This window comes from Gymnogyps californianus, chromosome Z (assembly GCF_018139145.2).
Source record: "Gymnogyps californianus isolate 813 chromosome Z, ASM1813914v2, whole genome shotgun sequence".
Classification (NCBI taxonomy): Eukaryota; Metazoa; Chordata; class Aves; order Accipitriformes; family Cathartidae; genus Gymnogyps; species Gymnogyps californianus.
In genome coordinates, this window is record NC_059500.1 from 65,856,638 (window position 1) to 65,880,110 (window position 23,473).

Here is a 23,473-nt window from a genome sequence, read left to right on the forward strand (position 1 = left end):
GATTCTTTAATTCATAGTCATGATGCACTGTTAATAGGCTTTAGTATCTTGTCTTCTTGGCTCCATGCCAAGCAGAAGTCTCAGCTATCTTTTGAACAGCTATATGTGTGGCAGATACATAGCACTGGGACTCCTAATACAGCTGTAAATGTGGGGAAATGGGACAGCCTTTGTTTGACATTGCAGTTCTTTATACATAAATTTACCCATAAGAGTAAGAGATATATTTGCCAACAAAACATCATTTGTATAAACTTGGTCTTACTTTATTTTAAACCCCTTGAATTTGCGTGTTCAAACCTATCTGGGAGGGAAAAGAAAATTAGCACTTTATAGGGTCAAATCACAGTGATGTGAAAAAGTTGAGAGATGTGGATAAGGAAGATTACTGTATTTTAAATGTATAATTCATTATACTAATATATACTGGGAAAGAGATTAGTCAAAAAATTCTAAATTTTCCATAATTCCAAATTATTGTAATTTGCTGCTTCCCAATATTTGATCTAAAGAGAGACAGGTTATCTTTGTCTTCAGAGCAAGCCAGCCCTCTACACCTTTTTCTGTTACCTGCCTGGCAGTCTAACTTTTGGCTAGTTGACTGACTGAGAGCCTGGATGTATTTACTCCTTTATAAGGAATTTACTGAATAGCTAGATGGTAAGCACTAATAATTCCCCATGTTTTCCAAAAAGACAAGGACCTAAGGAAAACCCAGAAATGTGTCACAGCTGCTCACCAACTCACCTGTCTTGTTCCCTTTCTGGGGTCACAAGATGTGCCAGATCCAGGTGCTGCCAGAGCCCATTTGTAAGTGAATCTATTTTAGGCTATTTTAGGAGACGGTTTCTGTGTAGAAATTTCCTGAACTTCTCCAAGGCACAGAGTCAGAAAAGAACAAATCTGAGCTGGTGTCAGTTCCTAAAAAGAAATGTTGTTCTTCTTCTGGCTAGCCATTACCTGGCTGAGCTTATTCCAACATACTTGGGATGGGGGTGGGTGGGAAGAATTGGAAAAAATTGCTTGCAAGTCAGAAGTGTTTACTCACCTGAGTGGGACTGCTCACAAGTGGTAATCAAACACTTGATGAAATAACTTGCCAATTTGAGGATTTTAATCTCTACTTTCAGCTTTCCATCTGTAAAACTGGGAAAATAATACTTATTTAGCTCACAGGGATATATGACATTTCCTTCATTAATATATCTAACATCAGATAGTATTCTTGCACAAAAGCCTTCTAGAATCCAACAGTTCTTTTTGAGAAGGAGATCTGGTGTCCCTATCGTAATTTGTATCAATCTAGATCTTATTTATGCCTGTATAAGTGATGCCCAAAGTAGATGTGCCCTTAAAACGAAAGAAAGCAATATAGCAGTAAATAAACCAAATTTGCTGAACTCATAATGCTTATGGGTTATGTGTTTACAAAAAAAAAAAAAATTCCAAGATCTGAATTTTAATTTTATGGAAGACATGCTTTGAATGTTTTACCTTCTCTCTAATTATGGTATATGATTCTAGATATTCTGTTAGCTGAATAGTAGATCCTGTAACTGAGTATGAGGACGGTAAAATGTTACCGTATTGTTTTATTAGCCGTGCTTTCAGGGAATGTCATGGTGATGATTTGCAATTGGTAATGGTGTTGTTGAACTAGAATGAATAATAAAGTGATTTGCAGTTGGTAGTGGCTTTCTTGAATGAGCATGAGTCATAAAAACTCTGCTCACATTGAAGCTTTTTCAGATGAAGGTGGGTCTGAAAGACATGGAGTAGCATGGTATTCTTTTAACACCTCACCACCATTTGCAAAATAGATATTTTTTTTAACCTCTGGATTCTGTCCCAAAATATGGGCTTTATGGAATCAGAGGTTTCAGCTGACTTCTGAACTGGAGATAAACGAGTAGCTGTAGGGGAAGGTGTTCTCATACAATAATGCCTCGTACCAGCCTCTTGCAATTTCCAGTAAACAAAACTAATCTGAAACTAATCATGATCTGAACTCTGCTTTGAGTTCTGTGTCTTTGCCTCTGTCTTGACATGTGCCTAATGGGGCATGTCTTTCTTTTGCTGCCCGTTGCCTCTGTCCTTCACCATTTCTTCACCTGTTCTTCCTGCAGAGAAAATGTTAAAAAAACCCCGACTGTGTAGTCCCCTTAGTCTTTTTACTTCCATTTCTGCTGGCCAAACTTGACTCAGTTTCGATGTATGCCCACAACTGGAGCTCCAGTCACCATGCGTTTGTGGAGGGTTTCAGTCCTGCAGCATTTGCCTTTGTCCATGAGTCACATGGGCAATTCTACTGCTATGGTGAAGTTTGAATAGCAAATGAAGCAGACTGAGCTCATGGCCAGTGAATGCAAAGAAAATTTGCCCCCCTTGTTCAGCTGGCCAGTCAAAGCAAAGAAGGTGATGCTTTACCCCTGGAGTTTGGAGTAAACTTTCCTGTTTGACTGCTGCAGATATGCCAAATTCTCATCCTTCATCCTAGCTGCAGCTGGGTATTCGGTTGTCACTGGGAGCCAAAGGTGGGCTGGCGGCTCTCAAGTGACAGCTGTACCCTGCACATGTATTTTAGACAAGTTCAGTCAAAAGTTTGCTATGACTTTGACTTTGAACTTAAATCAGGAAGGAAGTGACAAGGCTTTCTGGGAAAGCCTGATCAAGAAGCTGGGCATAACTGTACAGCTGCAATACACCAATACTCTGCATACAATTAATTATCATAACCTGTAGCAACAACCTTTAAGATAGTGCATTTTTTTCTTTGAAAGCTGGTGTCAAAAAATCAGTTTCTCAGTCAGTGGAACAGAACAAAACAGACTTTCCAAAACCCAGAATATAATGAAATTATTGAAAATTAATTGTCACACAATTACATGTGGGGTACTTTTGCAGTACAGACAACTCTGAGAAGTGGAGCACTCCTAAAGGTGAAGAAGAGCAGTCGCACTAGTGCTGACAACATCTCAGCTGTGTATGGCTGTAGGGTGAGTTTCAAAAGCACAGGTGTCACTACATCCAATTGCAGGTTGGCAGTAATTAGCAGCTGGCCTAACTGCTTACTTGCCGTTAAAATCTATGCCTTTGTCGTTAATTCTAAATAGGGTCAATAAGTTGTTTTGGTCTGTCAGACCAGGTTCTGCTCTTAGCAGTAATATTAATGAACTGCAGCTTTGTAAATGTCATGGGAGAGTGCTGCTGTCCAGACTCCTGTCCCTCTGCTAACTCGCAGGTCAGTCCTAGGGAATGACCCACTGTTAGTTTTCCAAAGGGACCGATCTCTTGTCTTCAGTTCTGTAGTTTCAAAAATTGTATTTGTACTGGTCTAATGGATTTGTTAAATTGTCTCCATTTCATGGATTTGTAATAGCAAATGTGCTCTAATACATTTTTAATTAGTTGATGAAAATTAAATTATTAGTTTGAGATTATCTTTTGCGAAGCAGATGAAATTAGGACAGGAATAATCAAATATTAATTATTGAAGAAGATTTACTGATAAGCTGTCTGCTGAACATGTTATACTGCAGATGTGTGACAGAGAAAACTTCCCTTTCTGTAACTTCAGCTCCAAAACAGGTAAACTGTACCTCAATCACTTGCCATATAGTCCTTAAGCGTAAGCTGCAGGTGAGCTTTCCAAAGCAAAACCCATCTTTTTCTTGTGAACTGTATTTTTTAGAACTGGAGGAAACCTCCTTATCAACATTGAATTAACACAGAAATGCAAAATGCTTGTTCCATATATTTTTTCCGTGGTACTGCTTTAAGGAGTAGATACCTTTTAATTGCCTTACTTGTGTACAGAAACACAGTAGTTCAAGATTTATTTAATATACATCTGACATTGTAGTGGTATAAAACTGAGTAGTTTATAAAGGCTGGTAGTCTCTTTTATGGTACAAGATTGGTGGCAAACCCCCTTTTATTGCAAATACTGACAATGGATTTTAGTTTTGGAGTTACCACCTTGTTGATTCCCTTTGCTTTCACCTCAACTTTCCTACTGTTGGTAGTTGGCTCTCAGTGCAGCTCTACGTTGTTGTTGGTTTTCAAAAATCATCTGAGGAAAGATAGTGTGTTTTGCTTGATTTGTACGTGAGGAATCATAGTACACATACATTGGCAAGGGATTCAAGATGTTAGAGTGTAAATGTCAAGTATGAAGATTTTCTCTTGAGCAAAAAATCACCTCATGTCCAGTAGGACAGCCACATAAAAAGCATTCAAGTATGAGCAATCTGGCTAAACCAGTGACAGAGAATTTAAAGTGTTTTCTGAACTGAAAACTGTTGTACTGGATAGCCAGAGAGCTGAGCCATCCCCAGGTGGACTTGGAAGCATCCAACCCAAATACAAAAAGGAGAGTTAGCTTCCAAAATAAATTATTAGGAGTAGACATTTATAGTAGACAAAGCCAAATATGTTTTCCCTCTTCTGCTTTTATATCAACACATGATGGAAGGTACTTAGTTTATACTGAAAATGTTGGAATGTGATAGTCAAGCAGAGTTGTCACACCTGTGTTATGCTTTCCTGGTCGTCTAGACATTCCAGCCTCCGTTCATTCCTGCAGATCTGAATCCATCACCTGTGCTTAATACTTATGTCTGTTGAAAAAAGTAAATACTCCTCCAAATGGTGTGTCATGTACATGCTCTTCTAACTTCAAACAGGCCTTTAATTCTCTTGGGTTATGTGAAGTATATTGGTGTCAAGATAGAAAGATTACTTTCAAGGAACCAGGTGTTCATTCTCTGAGATTTTTTTTTCTTATAGACCTACCCATATATCTCCTGCTGTTTTCAGCTACGTCAGAGTGAGGAAGCGTGTATTTTTGACTGTGGTACTGCAGGCTTTTCAAACATATCTATGAGGATGCTATCCAATTTGCTGTAATGGTTGTCTGTTTGTATGTCCTTCTTTGTTGCAATATGGCTTGCAACAGCTAACTCAATTTCCTTCTCTTGAAAATGAATCTTGTTCCATCTTTGAAAAGATAAATTTATTCTTTGTACTTAAGACAGTGATACCACAGTTCACTCCTCTTTTCCATACCTCTGTCATCTTTCCAAAGCTTCAAAACTCTCAAGAGAGTACAATGCACGTCAGATGTGAGAAGAGTGCTGTCTCAGTAAGATTGACCTGATCAGGAAAATTCCCTTCTCTTTTCTTCTCCTCCCCTTTCACCCAAAATGACTCCTTCAGGAAACATCCAATCCTTCTGTAGCTCAGTGGATCAAAGTGCTGTATTGTTGGATCTTAATCACATATGAATGGCTCCAGAAGGGATCAGAGCTCTCTTTGTTCATTAGAGGCTTCTAGGCCAAAACCAGTGCCAGCAGCCATAAAGGAAATATGTAAACCTCTATTTGGTCATTCAGTGAACCGTGTCACTCTAGGCTTGACCTCCACTTCTTTGCACAAACTTCCTTCTGCAGGAAGGTGGCCTAGATCATGGTCCTAAAATATATTAATACTAGCAATTGTGCAGAAATGGATTTTTTTTCTTCTGTTTGATGTCCCTCTACTAATTTTTCTCCTTGCAGTTTCCTGCTTCTGAATATCCTCAGCTTTAAGTACAAACTAGGAATCAAAATGTTCCAGATTTATCTGTGTCAGATAGAGGCATGGTCTATATCACTGAGGTATCACAGTGTCTTGCAATGTGTGGTGTTTTTTTAAAAAAATAATAAATAAATAAATAAATCCCACAACCCGCTGTTAGCTGGGAGAGGTGTTGTTGCCCTCTGCTCTCCCCTCTGATCTGGAAGGGTGCCTGTTGTGAGGTTAGCAGCATGCAGCCAAGCCCAGTGCACTATGGAGAGGTCTGAACAGTAGCCATATAAAGAAATAACTTTAAAATATGTTTGAATGGGCAATGAGTAATTAAATTAAATAGTACTATTCCCTCACAAAGAATACTTATAAGAAGGAATCTAAAAGCTTTTTGAATTGTTCCTGTTATGTTGTTATTTCCAACAGACAACTCCTATGTCACTTTCTCTCCCTTCTCCTCACTTTTCCATGCAGTGAATCATTCACTTGTATATATTGTTCAGTTTGCACAGGTGTCTGATTACAAATGAACTTGAGTCTAATTTGCAGTGGTAAAAATGTACTGTGCACAACTATGTGCCATTATCAAAGTATAAGACCATAGGTGTTTTTTTCTTCCTGTAAAATGGGTTTATGTTGCACTGGATGTGTACATATATCCACAGATTGGGACTGGTAATAGGTAGATGAACAGTTTGTGAAAAAATATTACTTGACCAAGTGTTTTTACTTCTTTATAGCCCATCAAGATGTTGGGAGTGCTTAATGAGGTGAAACAGTATTAGATGTGACATTAACAAGACATTTTATTGCTCCTTTTGCTTCAGTTGGGCATTTTTGTGCAGCCATTTTAATGATAATGTCACTTTACCTTTTTATATGATACAAATTGAGATGTTCTTCTTGCGTGTAGACTAATGTGTAGTTGATAGCTAAAGTGCAATCCTATATCTTTCTTATACTGTTGTATCAAGCGTGAGTAAATTACATAACTGATAATAAATTTACTGTCATCTCTGAATGTTAGTAGTGAAAGGAAGATAAGTGAAAGGAGAATGAGAAGTTGCGTGTCATCCAGGGTATTTGTGCACAAACGCGAGTGGTGTTTATTGGGTTATCTGTCTGTAGCTGCCATGCTTTAAAATGTCATCCAGTGAAGAAGGAAAACCAAATGAGTTAGCTGATCAATCATATACTGTGAATAATGAAAAGCAAATAATTGAACTGTTCGTGTTTACCCTTTAGGTTAGAAAATTCATTGTGCAAAGTAAATGACTGAGTGTGTTCACAGAAATAAAGATTGGTTTATAAATGACTTGTGAGTGTACAGGCTATATTAGTAGAACAATATAACTTCAAATACAGTTTCATTGGCTTTTTATCTTCATATACTGTATCCATAAATAAAGACAAGGCTAACAGGGAAGGAACTTAGTGTTTTAACTAACACTTACGGTAAAATTCACAAAATTCACATATGTTAACCTTTAATAAAAAATTGAATATACAAATCCTGCTAGAAACGTTATGGTGTTGCATATGCTTTGTATAAAATAAGCAGAACTGCTCTCTCCCCTCCCCCAAGCATAGCTGAAGATCCAATCAGACCACCAGCCAGTGGATTTTTTTATAGGATCCAGTTGTACTTGTTTGTCCTGCATTTGTCTTTAATCTAAACCCAGTTGATTGCATATATACCTTATTTTTACTGATAGATCCTGTTAATACATTTAACTCTTATCAAGGGAACAAATGAACCATTTTTTGTTTCCTGAGACAAATGTCACTGTTTCACCTTGATTTTTCTGAGTATTGTTCACTTTTCAGTAGACTCTGCTTCAAGCACCGTCAAGTCTGTTTGCAGTTTTGTGCTTTCTAGTTGGCAAACATCAAGCTGATACACTACCAGCTGGGCTGGAATTTTTTTCTTTTAATATGATGTCATTTCTGCTGTGAGGGATTAGACATCTTTAGAAGCAGGATGTTTTATTGCTTGTAAGTCATCTAAAGCCATTTCATGTGGTTGATCTCTTCACACCTCTCTCTACTTCCCCTCCAATTCCTGTTGCACTGCCTGTGGTCTGACTGACATGATGATGACACTGTCCTTTCTATTAATCTGTCTACAACTGGGCTTATAAAACAGCGTGGCTGGTGGCACTCTTCACTGGATGTTGAGTAAACTGCTGTACAATGTGCAAATACTTCTTTATTCAAAGTCTGAGAATTTGATTCTTCTCCAAAACAGTTTTGCAGTAGGCAGCATAGTATCTTTTCCAGCTTTTCTGGAGCAATGTATAAAACACTTTATTTGTTGTATTGATTTTTAAACAAACCTATTGTTAGTGCTTCATCTTGTAATGAGGTCAGTTCTTTTTTGAGAGGACAATTGGAAATGTTCCATTTGTAAGATTTCTAATTTTAGCTGTTACCAAGTAGACTTTTTTTTTATTTGAGTCACTAAAGCATCTGTGAATTATTCGCAACATACTGTTAGTACACTGATTCATTATAAACCAATAGAACCATTTTCCAGTTATGGAAGCAAACATAAAACATTACTTTGCAAATTCTAGTCTGTTCAGTAACCCTGGCATGGTCTATCTATCTGTATTTATAGGACCATGCTAAACATTCAAATCTAAAATGTTATTGAAGAACATATTTTTAGCTTTGGGGTTTTTTTAATGTATTCAACTCCATGACCTCCTTGCAATGGTTTCTTCTTTTTCTTTGGAATCTGGACCACTGTAGAGTTGAAAACGGTGTCCCTGAGCTGGAAATTGAGGAATATTCAGTAGCCTATTGCTAGTTATCGCCTTCTCATGCCACCCGCTGCCTAAAAGGCATAACAAAATAATAATACTAAATCTAACTGGAAGTGTCAGGTGTAAAACAACAATATAGTGCTACTTTCAGACTATAGAAAAATAGCAACTCAGATTTATTTTTGGTGCTTATGGCTGAAAGATGTTCTATTTGTTGTTTTATTGTCTTTGTACTACTTTGGAGCTGCACAGGCTATGGTGGAATAACACTAGATCCTATACCATACATCTTGGCATAGAAATGGCAGAACAGTTTAATTGTATTAAACGTTTCAATTACTGCCCTACAAATGACTATTTGTTCTTGATGAGTTTCTCATTCAGGTAACCCTTGACCTCATAAAATACTAAATTCATACTGAAACCTACACTTTATAATGTCAGATTTTTTTCCTATTTTCAGTTTATGCAGTTAACTTGTATCAAGTTTAAAAATAATGCTTTAAAAGAATCAATTTCATGGTGAATGCATCTAGTCAAGTCATTTAAACATCTTACTCATGTGTAGCAGACCATTTTACAAGTAAGAGAGTATTACAAGCCTGTGCTTTAGATGGGATAATTGGTTGTTTCTTGTATGTGAGTTTGGGACTTAAAATCATTAGCTTCAATATACAGAACCTTTCCTGGCCTGGTGTGGAGTATTTAGTTAAGGTCTTCTTAGCTGTAGTTGTATTTAATAGTTCATTATCAAGACATGGTAGAATGGTGCAAATTTCAACTATGTTCTCAAAAAGCTAGTGATACACACTATAACCTTTTAGCTTGTCAGTAGTGGTCGGCAAACTTATCGTACGGTGATTTCTAATGTGAAGAAAACTCTATTAGTAATTGCAAATGTGCAGAATCTTGAGCACTAGAACCCCAAAATTTAAAGAGGTGATTATACCTTCATTAGACCACAATTTTGAATAGGTAGGTTACTCTGTAAGGTGAGTGGAGAGTGCTTAGAAAAATCTGTTGCATTAAGGTATTTTAGTCAACTGATGTTAATCTTCTCATCCTCTCAAAAAGTTAATGTCAGCTATATATTTGCTATATACAATTTCCTTTCCAGTGAGAAGCTTACCCCGGGTGTAATGCTAGGACCTGTTGGTAAAACTGTGAGTCGGATTCAGAGGCAGAGGGAAGGAGCTGCCTGTTAGCTTGCAGAAGCCGGGTTTCCCTTTCTCCTGGAGTCACTTGACAAATACATGCTTTTGTTTTTCATTGATACAATCATGAGAATTGGGGCATCACCGGGACATAATCTTCCTGCCTTCCGGTGCTTTTCTTCAGAAATAATCTGGCTTTTCAGTGACACTGTAAAGGCAATCCACAGTCGTAGGTGTACAAAGGCAAGCCTTAATTCACTTAATCAAAGTAACAATAGCTTTATTACAGATCCTGTTTTAAGCATCTTCAATATTATTATCAGTAGCCCTCCTTCAAGGCGGCCATAAATTTTATAGATGCTGTCTGTCTGCCCTAGAATTCAGGCATTCTTTGGAGATGAGTGTGGTTTCTTTGGGTATGGGGTTTTTTTTAATGTAAAGGTTGATATCCTGCCTGAGATATCAGTGGATCTTTCTTCTTTTATGTATGTACAACTCTTGATCTACTGCCTATTATTTCATCTTTTTCCTTGAAGTGTGGGTCAGGATAACGTAGGGCAAGTGGTATCTTGATGCAGTAAGTGAACAATATTAATTACTCTTTTGCTTGTCCCTTCCCATGGGACCTTTTTACTAAAAGACTTCTCAGACAGGTAGAACTCCCTGCTGCAACCTACGGTAATGGAAGGAATAACACTGGAGCTTGGAAAAGGAGAGATTCTAGCCTATTAGCTTTAAGTTCAAGAGTCAAAAGAACCATACAGTTCTTCAGCATCTCATTGTATTCACCCATCTTCTCAAAATCCTTCTGGTCATCCCTGGCTTTTCCAGCATCATTGCTGCAAACCTCTGCATTAGTTCACTAGTATTGCTTCCCAATACTGGAAATAGTTCAGTTACCTGGCTTCAAACATCCTCCCTCAGTGTAAAGTTCTCCCTTTTTTCCATATCTATGATTGTTCATGCATTTCCTATCATTTTAGAGGTAGTGGCAAATTGATTTTGCACATGGGTGTTCTCTATACACCTGTGTACAGGACTGTGTCTGATTTGAGCTGTGGAATTTTCCTCTTGGTATCCTTGTGCTTTATGAAGGAATCTGGAAGCTGTGAGGGGCCTTACTCAAGCAAGATCCTAGTCACAGAGTGTGAAGGGGTTCTGCCATGTTTCTAGGTGGAGAGTTATTAAATATTAAGAAATGGAGATGAGTCTGGAGCTGCCTGGAATACTGGTTTAAAGCAGTGGCTTGCTGTGAGTTTGGAAGCATTGGCGCTTCCAGAGGCCTGGACCTAGAAAACCCAAAGCACAGATTTGCCTCCTCTAACCATAGGGCAAGGAGGAAATCCTCAGAAACAGCTCCCACAGAAGTCCCTGGCACTGGAGTAACTGGGGGGTCACAGAGCCCATGGTGTTCTGGCAGCCAGGAACTGAAGCTGGCAGTGGCAGTGTCTCTGGGAGCACATTTTGCTTCAGAAATATTGTGTGTTAACTTTTTCCAAAATGGATTTATTTCACAGTTTCTGTTTTCGAACCAGAAATGCTTAATTGCAGTTAGTTCTGGGCTTCCATTGCCTCTGTGTGGACTTTGCATAACTAATGATACTCCCATCAGCAAAGGACGTGAAGGGAGGTTGAAACCATCCTACATTTATACACTGCTCTGTACCTGGTACGAAACAAGTGAAATAGGCATGACCGCTGTCTGATCTTCTGTGCATGAGAGGACGCATCTCGTAGAACCATAGCTACTGCTGAATAAATGGCTTTTCTTTTGTGTTCATACTGGCTGTTGGCTTGGAACAGTTTCAGCAGTGTAAATGTGGGGAACCAACCACAAAGCCCTTAGAAATCCTGTTCTTTGCTGTTGATACAAGAAAACATGTCCGTACAGTGTTCTGGTGCTTTGCAGACGTGGGCACGGTATACAGATGTTATTTATTCAACTGCTAGATTTGTATACATGTTCAGGCAAATGCAGATGAATCATCGCATATGCACCTCTCCAGAAAATACTGTTCAACTGTTATCTGAACAGAAAACATGCCATTTGCAGAAAGGATGTCATAATAAGGATTGATCTTTGGACTTCTCATTATTCTAAAGACTATTTTGACATTCAACATCACAGGTAAACTTTTTTTCGGGTGGGGTAAAAACTCAGCACTTGTGTACCTGTGTCTCACGTTTTGTTACTAGTTGAAACCACAGTCTGTAGTTAAAGCTAGCATATTTTGCTCCTGAAATCAGCGTACTCTGTTGTTAGTATTATATTCTGCAGTAAACCATGGATATCTGCAGTCTATTTTAAAAAGAAAAAAGCTATGAAAACTCTGCAAGGCTTTGAAAGATATCTGCTTAAGGGTCTTGGGTGTTGAGTTTCTACTAGTTATTTGTATTCCTTAAGTTATTTAACTGAAGATGTAACAAAAAAACCAAACTGAGTGAGAAAAGGCAGAGGGGAGATGAGTGGTGTATAGTAAAAGCTTTTAATAGGTTTCTTATAAAATTATCTTTGGATACACTCCATTTTATTATTGGTTTTTTTCTTAACAGATTAGGGCAATGATAGTAATTTAAACAAATTATCCTAAGTTTAAATTGATCTTAAATTAAATCAGTTATTTTTGGTATATCTTAATATATTTGGATATGCCAAGAATACACTTATATAGAAAATTGTCCTTATATGCAGTAAATGGGCATTTTTGTATCTATGTAGTATGTGGGGGGGGGGAAATGTGATTTTTAGATGTCCTCCAAATAGCTGACTTTAACCAGGGCTAATTTTCAGCATTACTCTTTAGGATTTTATATTCTAACACTTTAACTGTAAGTATGTAGCTGTCAGGCAGTATCTGTTGCAACCCGAAGTACATCAGAAAACACAGTAGGTAATAGAGGAAGCAATAGGAGCAGTAACTTAAAGGGTTAGTTGTAGTCTTGTTGTATTAAATGTGATGTCTGATTTCTACTTCTGATTAATTCTTTGGAATAAATTAAAGAATTAAGGCTGTAGATATTAAAGGAAAATATTTTACTGTGCTTTCATTGCACACATTTTTGTACAACGCTTCCTTCTCTGTTCTCATTGTTTCACTTGTCACTCAAGAAGGTATGCTGTGTTGCTCACTCTGGGGTTGGATATCGTGAGCCCCTGTCTTGTTTGTCCAGCCGAGCACTGGTTGTATGAATCTTCATCTGGAAGTCTGTTTTTCTCTATATAGTTATGCTGCTGATGATTTCATGGTATCTCTGTGTGTTCCAGTTGTAGGAAAAGCACATGCTTATATAAACAGAATATGCTGGGTGAATGAGACATGGAAGGCAAAGTATAGGTGTATGTTTTTGGCAGCTACCCAATTCTTACTATTTCTTTTGAACAAATTAACAGAACGTAACCAAAGAAATCTAGTATGCCGTAGTACATTTTTGTGTAGTAAAGACTTGCATGAAAAGAGCTGATAGATGCTAGTAGCTTCTCAAAGCCTATCTTTGCTTCCATCCACATACATGCAAATCTCAGTAATACTTTTGCACCCTCAGCAGTTTTCCGTCCTCATTCTTACTCGTCTTATTTGTCCCAGACACATTATAACATGACCATATGTATCTGTATAAAAAAAATACTTCCCCATTTTAAAAATCTTCCACTTTCCATCCTAATAGATGATGCAATGTTTTGTATTTTACTGTAAGCACCCCTCTGTATTCATCTTCCAGCTCTCTAGCTCACTCCCCTTTTTCTTGTCTCACACTTGCCAGTACTGTGTGCTCTCTGTTTGGAACAGCGTGTCTATGCTGATTTGCCAGGCATCCTGTTTCTTCATTCAGAACAGTTAGGTGTCTTCTTTAAAATACATTTCTTTCAGCAATCACTTGCAATCTGAAAAGTGTAGTGTCTTGTGGCCACTGGAGATAACAAGGATGGAAAAGTACATCTGTTCCACAAAGCACTGTGTAAATTATTTTGTGGATTAAGTGTATACGTGACTGTATTCCTCTTTGTAAAGGCTTATGAGCCAAAAATATTGCCCAGGTCTATTACAAAGCTAAGTACAAAACTCAGTTGGAAGTGTTTAAGGTAATCTTTTGTAAAAAGAAAAATTAAAAAAAAAAAAAAAAGATTGGAAAGCTGTACAAACTAGAAATACTAATTTGTAAAGCATTCGCCACTACCTGTGAGCAGTTGTACAAAAAGGCTTGTGATGGTTTTGAAATCTTGTCTAGAGAAATTGCTTACCCTGCCATCACATAGAAATGCTGAAGAAGACAGTCTTGGGTTTTCTTTTGGTTTTACTTCAGCAGGTCATATTTTAAAAACCAAAACAAAGCAGCTCAGTTACATAATCCTGATTATCATAACATGTACTTAATTGATTCACTGCAAATTTTTAACATTGCACATACAGATTTTGGATTCAGTGGCACATAAAAGTCAGTTGGCAGTGAAATATTTAGCTTCAAAGAACTAGAATTTAAGAGCATTTCTATGGCTGATAGTGTTGTTTAACCTCAACTGGTGTTCCTGGGAATAGCCCTTTGCGTAGGTTGCTCCAGACCACAGCATATCACCGTCCCTTCCCATCAGCTGGGGCACTTTCATTCCCCTCCCTGTTGCGTAAGAGGTATTCCATATGGAGTCAATAAATATGAGGTATAGGTGTTTTAGGAGAGCTTGTGAGACATAGGTGCTTTACAAGGATCCCTCTAGACATGGATGAGATCACTGTTACGAAGAAGCATGCAAGCAGGCATACGTGAAGTATCCTTTCAGGAGGATATGAAGTGTCTCTGTGGGAAGAATAAACGTTATGAAACTTCTGCTGACAGTTTTGCGTGTTAGAGCAGCTGTTCTGGTCACACAAGAGGTCCTTTTTAGCCAAGTGGGGTGTCAGATGAAGAGGTTCCTAGCAGATTTTTAGGGAAAAGCATGAAAGTCTTAACTCCTGTAGAACACTGGATTGAGCTAGTTGATTTAAGATGAAGTGGCTACTGATCCATTCCACCCACTCTTATAAATCACTATACTCAGAACAGGACCAGCAGAAAAGCACGTGTAGCAGCTCAAGAGGCTGTGCAGTTTGCAGCCCAGCACACTAACATAAACTAGAGTGGATTTCAGTTTACTTTTTAGCATCAGTGGTGATTTAAGCAATGGGTTCCACTCTATGGTTAGTAGGTCAACATTTGTGGTTTCTATTTAATTTGCCAGAATTTCCTTTCTTTTGTTTTCTGTTTTCCTTTTTTAGACACAACTTCTTTTACCTCTAATACCATCCTTTTCCTTATTGCAACTGTTGAAAGCTTTTTTTGTTTCTTTTAAAGTCTTCTGTAGCAGTATAAATACCCTCTGAGCCTCTAATTACAGTATTTTTTCTATGCCACCTGCAAGCATTTTACATTTTTAGCTGCACAGTTAATTTTCTTTAAGTTACTCATTTTATGTAGTTTCCCTTTTTAAAACTCAATGCTATGTGATGGACTTTTGGCTTTTTCTCTTCTCCAAAGATACTGAATTTGTGCATGTTTTGGTCACTGTTATAGGCAGCTCATCTGTCGTTCATGGACTTGGCAATCAAAATTGCTTCTCTCTCCTGCATCTTCTAAACAGTTGCTCCAAAAGGCAGATTTTTGTGATGTCTGAAAAGGTAATCTCAGCATCACAGCTCAATGAAACTTCCACGATGTGAACATGGAGAACCCCTATCTCCCATTACTACTGCATTTCTTGTCCGTGCAGATTTGGGATAGATGTATGAACCATTTCTTGTGGTTAATACATGGATTCAGCAAATTAGGTGATTTTAGTTTAATTCATACCTCCACCAGTCGCCTTCTTGCAGCAGTACTTGCTTAATCCTGTAAAAGTCTTTGAAAAATTTAGACTAGTGGGGACATTGACATGACTGTGCAGCCTTTGATTAGATATAATATACATGTGTTGTTAGAATTTTTTTTTCCCAGTAAAATTGTTCAGTAAAACAGCAATGGATGAAAAAAATATTTTATCCACTAAATTCTCCAAATACAGCCTGGTAATGTACATGACTTCCTGAATTTTGTATTTATTTACACAGATTAATCAGAGTGGGGTTGGAAGCCCTTTTGTGTTGGTGAAATTTGGTATTAAAATTTTGAATGCGAATGAAAAATAATACTTTCAATCAGCTTTTTTTCATGTTGAGTAATAGATAGAAATTACTCTGTATTCATATATTACAGTATCTAAGTTTTCCTATACATCTGATGTTCATGTGTGTTGTGAACTGGCTAGATGAGGTTCAGTAATAGAACATAGAAAAGCTTTCAGCAGGGCCTGGTTACTCAGCTTACGTGTATCAATTTAGTAACATCAGTTCCACGCTGCTATGCTAATTTACACCAGCTGAGGTTCTGGGCACCAATCCTTTTATTGTGTCTTGACTATTCTAGCACGTAGGTTAAGCAACATTTGATAACCACATGCTTAGTGTATTGTGCCAGTAGAATAGGACTTAGAAGGTGGAGTGTGGGAAGAGTGGGAATAATTGCAAATGTGTATTGTTAGATTTTATTGACTTCAGAATGTGGCATAAATACAATGTCAGCTTCTCTATAAAACAAGGCCCCCATGTGGAGTCAAGACATACAGTGAGATCCTGTAACATAGTAGTAAAGAAGTCTTAAAATTATGTGGATTTAATTGATTGTATTTTCTTCTAAGGTTATATCTTAACAATTTAGCAATCCCAAAGTAAACACTTAAAAATGCAAAGCCAGTATGTAAATGCATGTCTAATGTGTCAGACATCTGAAGCTTGTTTGAGCCTTTATATTTTCCTTCGGCATCCATGAACAGGCAGAAAGCTTTTCACCATTTATGCAAGAGGGGAAGACAAAAGAGCTTCTCTTAGGAACTCACCCTTTCTGTGCTAGTGCGATTGAAGGGAGCTGTAAAATAGTTACTGCTGATTATCTGATTATGCAAGAACTACCTAGGTGAGTGAGTATTCAGAGAATTTCAGCTTCCTTTGAATATTTTGGTGATTAGTGTGCATCCTCTTAGGAAATCTGGTACGGAACAAGTGTGAATGATGGTCATTGGGGCAGAAACCAACTAGAGAAAGGAAAGTGGATGGAGAGCTGAGAGCATTCCAGTGGAAAACTCAACTGTATAAACAGTGTTGGTCATCTGATTGTGTAGGTCTATTTTTGTGTAGTTGTTTCATCTCTTGCATGTATAAAAGGGTTCCTTTTTAAGTCTAAAAAAGCTTACTTCTTTTTAGAACTGAATGACATCTTCTGAGTTAAAGTGGGGAGAAGTTATAGTAAATTGGAAAATATTTGTGTCTGCAAACTTCTTTCTGGAAGTTTCAAAGTCGTAGAGCCGGCTTGCAAAGCTCTGGGCTTTAGCAAACTCCATTGTGGTGTGAAGTTTAAACAAGGAAATATAGTAACATACCACAGAGTGTCCCTTGGGTTGTGGAAAATCACTTCTGTGCTGCTTCTGGTTTAGTTATTTATTATTTGTAAGCCAATTACTGTTATTTTTTTATATTTGGATTAGAGACAAGTCATCTAGCAAATCTTTTTTTCTCTGTAGGTATGAACAAAATAGCTGTTACTTATGTGAATATAAGCAGTTGTGCTTTCATGCCATTATCAAAACTACTCATTTCAAAAGCCACTGCTTAATGATGGCTTTAATTTCAGCATTCATCTAGGGCCTATTACTGCAGATACTCTGAACTGCTCCTTAGGTGTGGAAAATGATGACAGCACATTGCTGATTTTGTTACATTTTGATTACACACCTAGAAATAGGAAAAAATAAATTTTAATCAATGTTGGGCATCCAAATAAATAATTTATCTGCAGAATTTGTTTCACTGAATTAATTGATGCTGTTCTACTGCTGAAATAGAAATTCTATGTCACTGAAATACAGCTTAAAGTCATTGTGTTTTTCTTGGCTAGAGGCTTCCTTGGTAAGCAATGTTGTATTTGCCCACAAATGCAAAAGACTCAGTGCTAGTCTGCTTACTGCCATCATTTCCTTATGTAGGTATTTCTAGATATTTAATGCTTTTAAACCCAAGTACTCTCCTTACAATGTAATGACCTTTTCTTAATCATTTCTTCATATGGTGTAGCCTTAATTCAAGAGGCTATGTAAATAAAATTGTGGACAGGCTTCAGTGACCTCAAGGGGCTGATGGCAATAGTCTTCCAGTAGAGGGGGTGTGGTGGACATCCTCTGGGTTGTGGGTCTGAAACATCTCAAATTACTCAGCCATATTTGTCAGCTTAACACCAGCAGGCTGCTCTATCAGCTAGCTGCACTGACACCTCGCTTTGCTGTGCTGTGCAGCTTTTACTTCCTCCCCTTATTTAGCAGTCAAGGAGGCTGCTGCTGAAAGAGGCAAGAGAGCTTTCCTACCCTGCTTCTCCAGGACTATGATCGGTGCCATTAATTCAATATATTAATGGGGGTAAATTCAATTTGGTGTCACTTCAGCTGCTGGAGACATTGCAGTATAACCCTTATAGAGATTAGTATTTAGGTTCTGATCACATATAACCATGATAACATAGCAGATACTAATATGGCACTGAGATAGCAATGCTAGAAAGTAGGTATGCTGATATTAAAATACTGGTTGTTGAAGTCTCGTTTATTTCAATTTGTATGTTTTCTGAAATTTGTTTGAGGGAAAGTGAATGTCAAGCACCGCGCTTCATTTTCAAATGTTTGCAGGTTGTTATTGATACAATTCTGCTTTGTTGGAAATAGTTTTTAAAAGGTTTCACCTGTATCTTAGTTGGGGAAGCAGAAGTACCCATCTCAAAACCCCCATTTTTTTCTGATATTTGTTACTAAACACTCTGCTTGAAATTTATTTCTGAAAAATAAGAAACCCTTCCTGCCACATTGTCACAGTTGAATTCTGATTTATGTGAGTTGATACAAGTACAGTCGGTTTCTTCTATTAGAATACATTGCTAGATAAACAAAACTGTTGTATAGACACTATAAGAACTGCACAGAGACATGGCAGCCTGTTTGGGCTTTGGAAGCCTTTTTTTTCCCTTTCTTTTTTTATTCCTCCTGCACATGGAGCCTTACACAGTGTGGTTCATGTTGCCTGTCTAGGGCCTCTACTGCCTACCACAATACGAGTAACTGTTCCTGTTGTTGTGCATATTTGCAGCACAGTCTGTGATAAAAGAAAATTAAGAATATTTGGCAAGAATTACAAGGAACAAGAATGTGCAAACTAAGTCAGGACTAAATATTTCTGTTGGTATGTTGACAATAGCCAGTACTGATGGATATAATTTTGGATGTAAAAACTAAATGTCTATTTTGACAAGTCAAACATGAGTAGACTTTTGAATCAAATAGCATTGGATCAAATACTATCAAAGACTAAAACAGTAATCTGTGGACCAAAATAACCTGCAGACTGCTGTCTTCTCCTAAGAGGCATCAAAAATATGTTTTGATACTGTACTTGCTATTTTGAAAAGAGATTGGAGTATACTACTAAATGAAAATCTTTTCTTTCTCAGTCTGTCTATGGGTCTGTGTTTCTGCCTTGATGGTGTAATTAGGGTCAGTGATGACTGGTCTTTCCAAGAAACTGCATCTTCCTCAGTTATTTTGTCAAGGCTTATAATCACCTTAAAACTTGCAATTCTATATTACATCATATTCTTATGCCTCCTTGTTGCACAGTTGCTGCAGAAGTAAAAATTGAATTAGTTTAAATAAAAGGTTTCCTTCTTTATAGGCATTATTAGGTGTTGTTAGTAAGCAGCTGAAGTCTTCTGGAACGAGCTGGATTATGAACTAAGATGATTGTAGAAAACCGTCATGCCTCATGTATAATACTTATTACTATCCTAATCACATTAGTGTGCTAGTCTTCTATGTTTAATTTTAGAGAAACTAACCGATTTTGGAAGAATTTTTATTTTTCTAGTGTTCTCAAGGTTGTTAAGAAACCCTCTGCTATAGCTCACCTTTGACTGGAATGTTTAGGATTTGTACATTTTTAACAGTTCATTTGTGTAGTTAGAGTAGTCTGGTGACAAATTCCTGCATCTTAAGGGTTTACCAATAAAAGTATGATGAAACATACAGTTTTAACATTAAAATACAAACATAACCTAAAATTTCTTAGTTACTTTTGCTGTTTTGGCTATGTTTTTGAACACTTGTTTTGTGTGCTTTGCTCTTTGCCTTAAGTCCCTACAATTCTTCCCCAGACCTCCCATGCTGTTAAATGTATGGGTAGAATGGTAGCTTCCAAGCAGGTCACTCACCCCTAAAGAAAACACTTTCAGGTCACGTAATATAACCTGTATTATAAGAACAGCTGTGGGCAGGATTCTAAAAATTAGTATCCTGATCTTTTTACATGGGTTTTTTTGATGTTTTATTTTGGTTTGGTTTTTTAGATGAGGGACAGAGAGTTGTCATTATAACATTAATACATTGGTCTCTCTTTTTTTTTTTTCCTTAATAGATAAAAAAATATTTTGAACTTGAGCCACTTGCACGTGGAAAGCGCTGGATTCTTAAACCCTGCTCCTTGGATGATATGGAGGCAGTAAAAGACAGCTTCTCCCTTCTAATAAGCTTACTAGAAGAGAGAGACTTCGAACCTTCAAGAATGTGAAACACAAGAGAAAGGAGTGGTTCTCCAGGCATCACTGTACCTGCACATTCTGCTCACAGTTAATTATGGTGTGGTATCAAGACTGTGCTGTGATACGTTGTTCATACACAGTTAGTGCAGAGTGTCCTTTTGTTAAAATAAATATTCTGTGAATCAGGTACACAACTATTTCCAGTAAAATTGTCTACACTACTGAAATAGGGAGTTCCTCTTCGTTTACCACTACTTCTGCACACTGCATGTTGCTTTCTTGCATTGCGATCACCCTTGAGAGGAAATTTTACACGCACAAAAATAACATAGTCTGTAAAGGAGGAAGTCTACCTGCTACCTTGGTTTTTAAAAAATAACTAATGCCTTAAGGATTTGTGAGACTAATTTGTATTAGCTTGTTTACTGACCCTGCAGTATGGAAAGCACAGCCACTGAGAACCTTAATAGGATACCTTAAAGGCAAGCAGTTTCATGTTAATGCAAAGGTTAGTCCTGAAGTTCTACTAAGTGAAAATACAGTTGACAAGTTAGTTGATTCCCCTTCTAAAGTCACAGCATAACCTTGTCAAAGGCAGAACCGTTATTTTGCTGGAAGTTTCCTGAAAGGTAAATTAGCAAACAGATGTGTGCGGCTAACAGTATTTGGGAAAAATAGGTGACATAAACAGGTGGTCTAAGTAACAATATTTTTAGAAAATATACAAAAGTTGGATAAAGTAATAATTTTCATTGAAAGTAGTTTTCCATAAGAGAAGCAAAGCAAATGTCTGTTAATTCAGCTGTGGAGGCTTTATTACTAGTTAGAAGTGTGACTGATTTTAAATAAGGATTGCTTCCTTTATCACTCACTCATAGAGTACTACTGCTATTGTAACATTGCCAAGGCATCTATACCATAATTAAGGGCCTTCCAGTGTTTGTACTATAAGCTTCTCTTTTCAAGGTATTCTAACTTGTTCTTTCAAGCTTCCTCTGGGCTAAATGTTACTTAGAAGACAAAAAAGTATTCAGTGGAAACTACATTTGTAATACATTTGGAAAAATCCCATTTGGTTCCAGTAACACAGTGCATATTTCCTCTTTCCAAGTTTTCCCCATTGTAGGTTTGCAGTTTTTTGGCTGCCTTTTGTTGATTTTTTAAAACCTTATAAACCGATTTTGTCCATTAAAGAAACATGCCAGGTCACTGGTTCACCATCAAGTCAGTCACAACAGGGTGCATGCAGATCGGTCACTGGACTGGTGTGCACCTTGAACATTATGCCTTGTGCATTCAGCTACCCTCATGCATGAGTGTCTGCAAACACAAACTGTAGTGATGTGTCAATGGTTCCTCATCGATTCTGCTTGCGTTTTGAAACTTGTAACTCCTTTTTTCAGGGCTTTAAGCAACATATCTTTCCTCTCTGAGCATTTATTTTTTAAGTTTGAATTCTATTGTAGTTTCTCACTAGTTTATTTGGGAATAAGAAAATAGCAAGGATCAGCTTTTAAAGGCATATAAGAGCCATTTCTCTATTACTTGCAATTATACTCTTTGTTAAACAAAATGTTTTTAATAGGTTTTTTGTTTACTTTTCAATTTCCACAAATTTCTTGCATTGCTCCCTCAGAATTATTTCTGCCCAAATGCATGGCCTGATGATCACTGTTTTAACTTGCTTCCTATTATCAGAAAGAAGCTGGGAAAACTGGTAAGCTCCTTGTTTAATTTTGTGATAGAATAGGCAGAAAGCCTGAAGGGCGTCTCTTCTTGCTTTGTTTTGCTTCTCTTTCCTGCCAGGTCAATTGCCTTACTCCTAATACTCTTGGAAATACCCAAGAACTGGAATTGTTCATTTTAAAACACAGAGAAGAGCTCTATGTTGGTTCGGTTCTCTCTGCACAGTTTAGACAGGACCCAGCTGCCCATCAGTTTCTCCTGTGCGGGTTAAGGAGGCTCCTTTCCCTGGATTTAAAGAAGAAGTGGATCTAATTTACAGTTCCAAACTCTCTCTTAGCTGACGTGAGCTTAGAGGCTGCAGAGTCCCCAGATTTCCAGTAGGTCCCCAGATTTCTGTCCTGTTTAGGGACAATGACAAATAAGAAGTGGTGGGGAGGAGTGAAAGGATTGTTTCCCAGAGAAGGCAGGCAGTTTGGGGAGGCAAAAAGAGGGATTCAGAGCTTTTACTGCTTTTTCATTGAACATTAGTTAGAAGATGAGAGATAAAATTTTTTTACTGTTTTTCCCCTTTTTTCCCATATTAAAGTTATGGACCAAAAGGTACAGCAAATGAAAATAAGCCCAACTGTATTGCATTCTTAAAACCATACTTGTTTGTACCATCAGTGAGTCTGGTCCAAAAACTTTAGAGTTTCCAAGTTAGATTTTGGTTGTGATTTCCCAGCTATGCACTGTTGGAAGGTGCTACATGACTAACATGCAAAAGGCCCAAGTAGTTGATGAGAATATGGCTTTGGCATATGCCAGTGCCCACTTAGACTAGGACCTTTTGATGCTTAATGCTTTTTCTTTCGGAAAATGCCAGCTGCACAGGAGCAATTTTTTTTTTTTTCCAGAATGATTTTGAATATGGTTTTTCTTACTAATACAGTGATCATTCCTCACCACAGGTTGAAACAATACCTCATAATTGCTTAAGGCTAAGACCAACGCTTAACTTTTTACTTTGAATGTAGTTCTTCTGTGGTTTTGTGTTGTGGATGGACTTAATGGATGTGTACCTTTTTAATGTCTATAAACACGTTCACCTTTTTATGGAGGAATTAAAAGTGTTCATAGCAGCTGACATCACACTCCCTTGTCTAAAGTGTTGTTGAATGCTCTGGCTATGGTAGAATATGTAAGCACCATGCAGTTTTTATTCAGATGACCAATCTTAACTGTTTCTTTTTTCTTTTTTTTTTTTTAAATCTTTTCACATGTGTTCATCATTTAGGTGAAATAAACTTGGGCAATAGGCTCTACTTTCCATGCAAGTTCATTAAGGAGTGAACATTGTCTTTTTAAAAAAGATATTGTGCTTTAATGTTCTTTAGCCATCTGTTAAATTACTTTGTGTGTGTATGTGTGTGTATGTGTATGTGCCCACATTGGGCTTCTTCTCAGACCTGTGGCTGTCTGCAGTGTCTCAGCCATCAGAATGAAAACATTATCAATCTGTATCCAACAACAGCTGGTTTTGACAAGCTTCTGTCTGCTGCCTAATGCTTTACAACTTGTCAATGAGACCTCTTTGTCTACCCGCTCTGAGCTGGTAATCTTACTGCTTCCATGTTGTGTCCTGTACTTGTACTTCTAGCATTTGTATGGAAAAGAAGTTAA

General features: G+C 37.5%; 1 protein-coding gene across 2 annotated transcripts in view; it reads left to right on the plus strand.

The window, feature by feature from the left end:
• ARL15 (ADP ribosylation factor like GTPase 15) overlaps positions 1 to 23,132 on the plus strand; it is a 225,924-nt gene extending 202,792 nt beyond the window's left edge. For both annotated transcript variants that reach the window (XM_050913533.1, XM_050913532.1), the window contains one exon: positions 20,002 to 23,132. In XM_050913533.1, coding sequence (XP_050769490.1) covers positions 20,002 to 20,154 — 153 coding nt within the window. In that variant the 3' untranslated portion in view covers positions 20,155 to 23,132. The remainder of the gene's footprint in view (positions 1 to 20,001) is intronic.
• Positions 23,133 to 23,473: the final 341 nt, after the last annotated feature.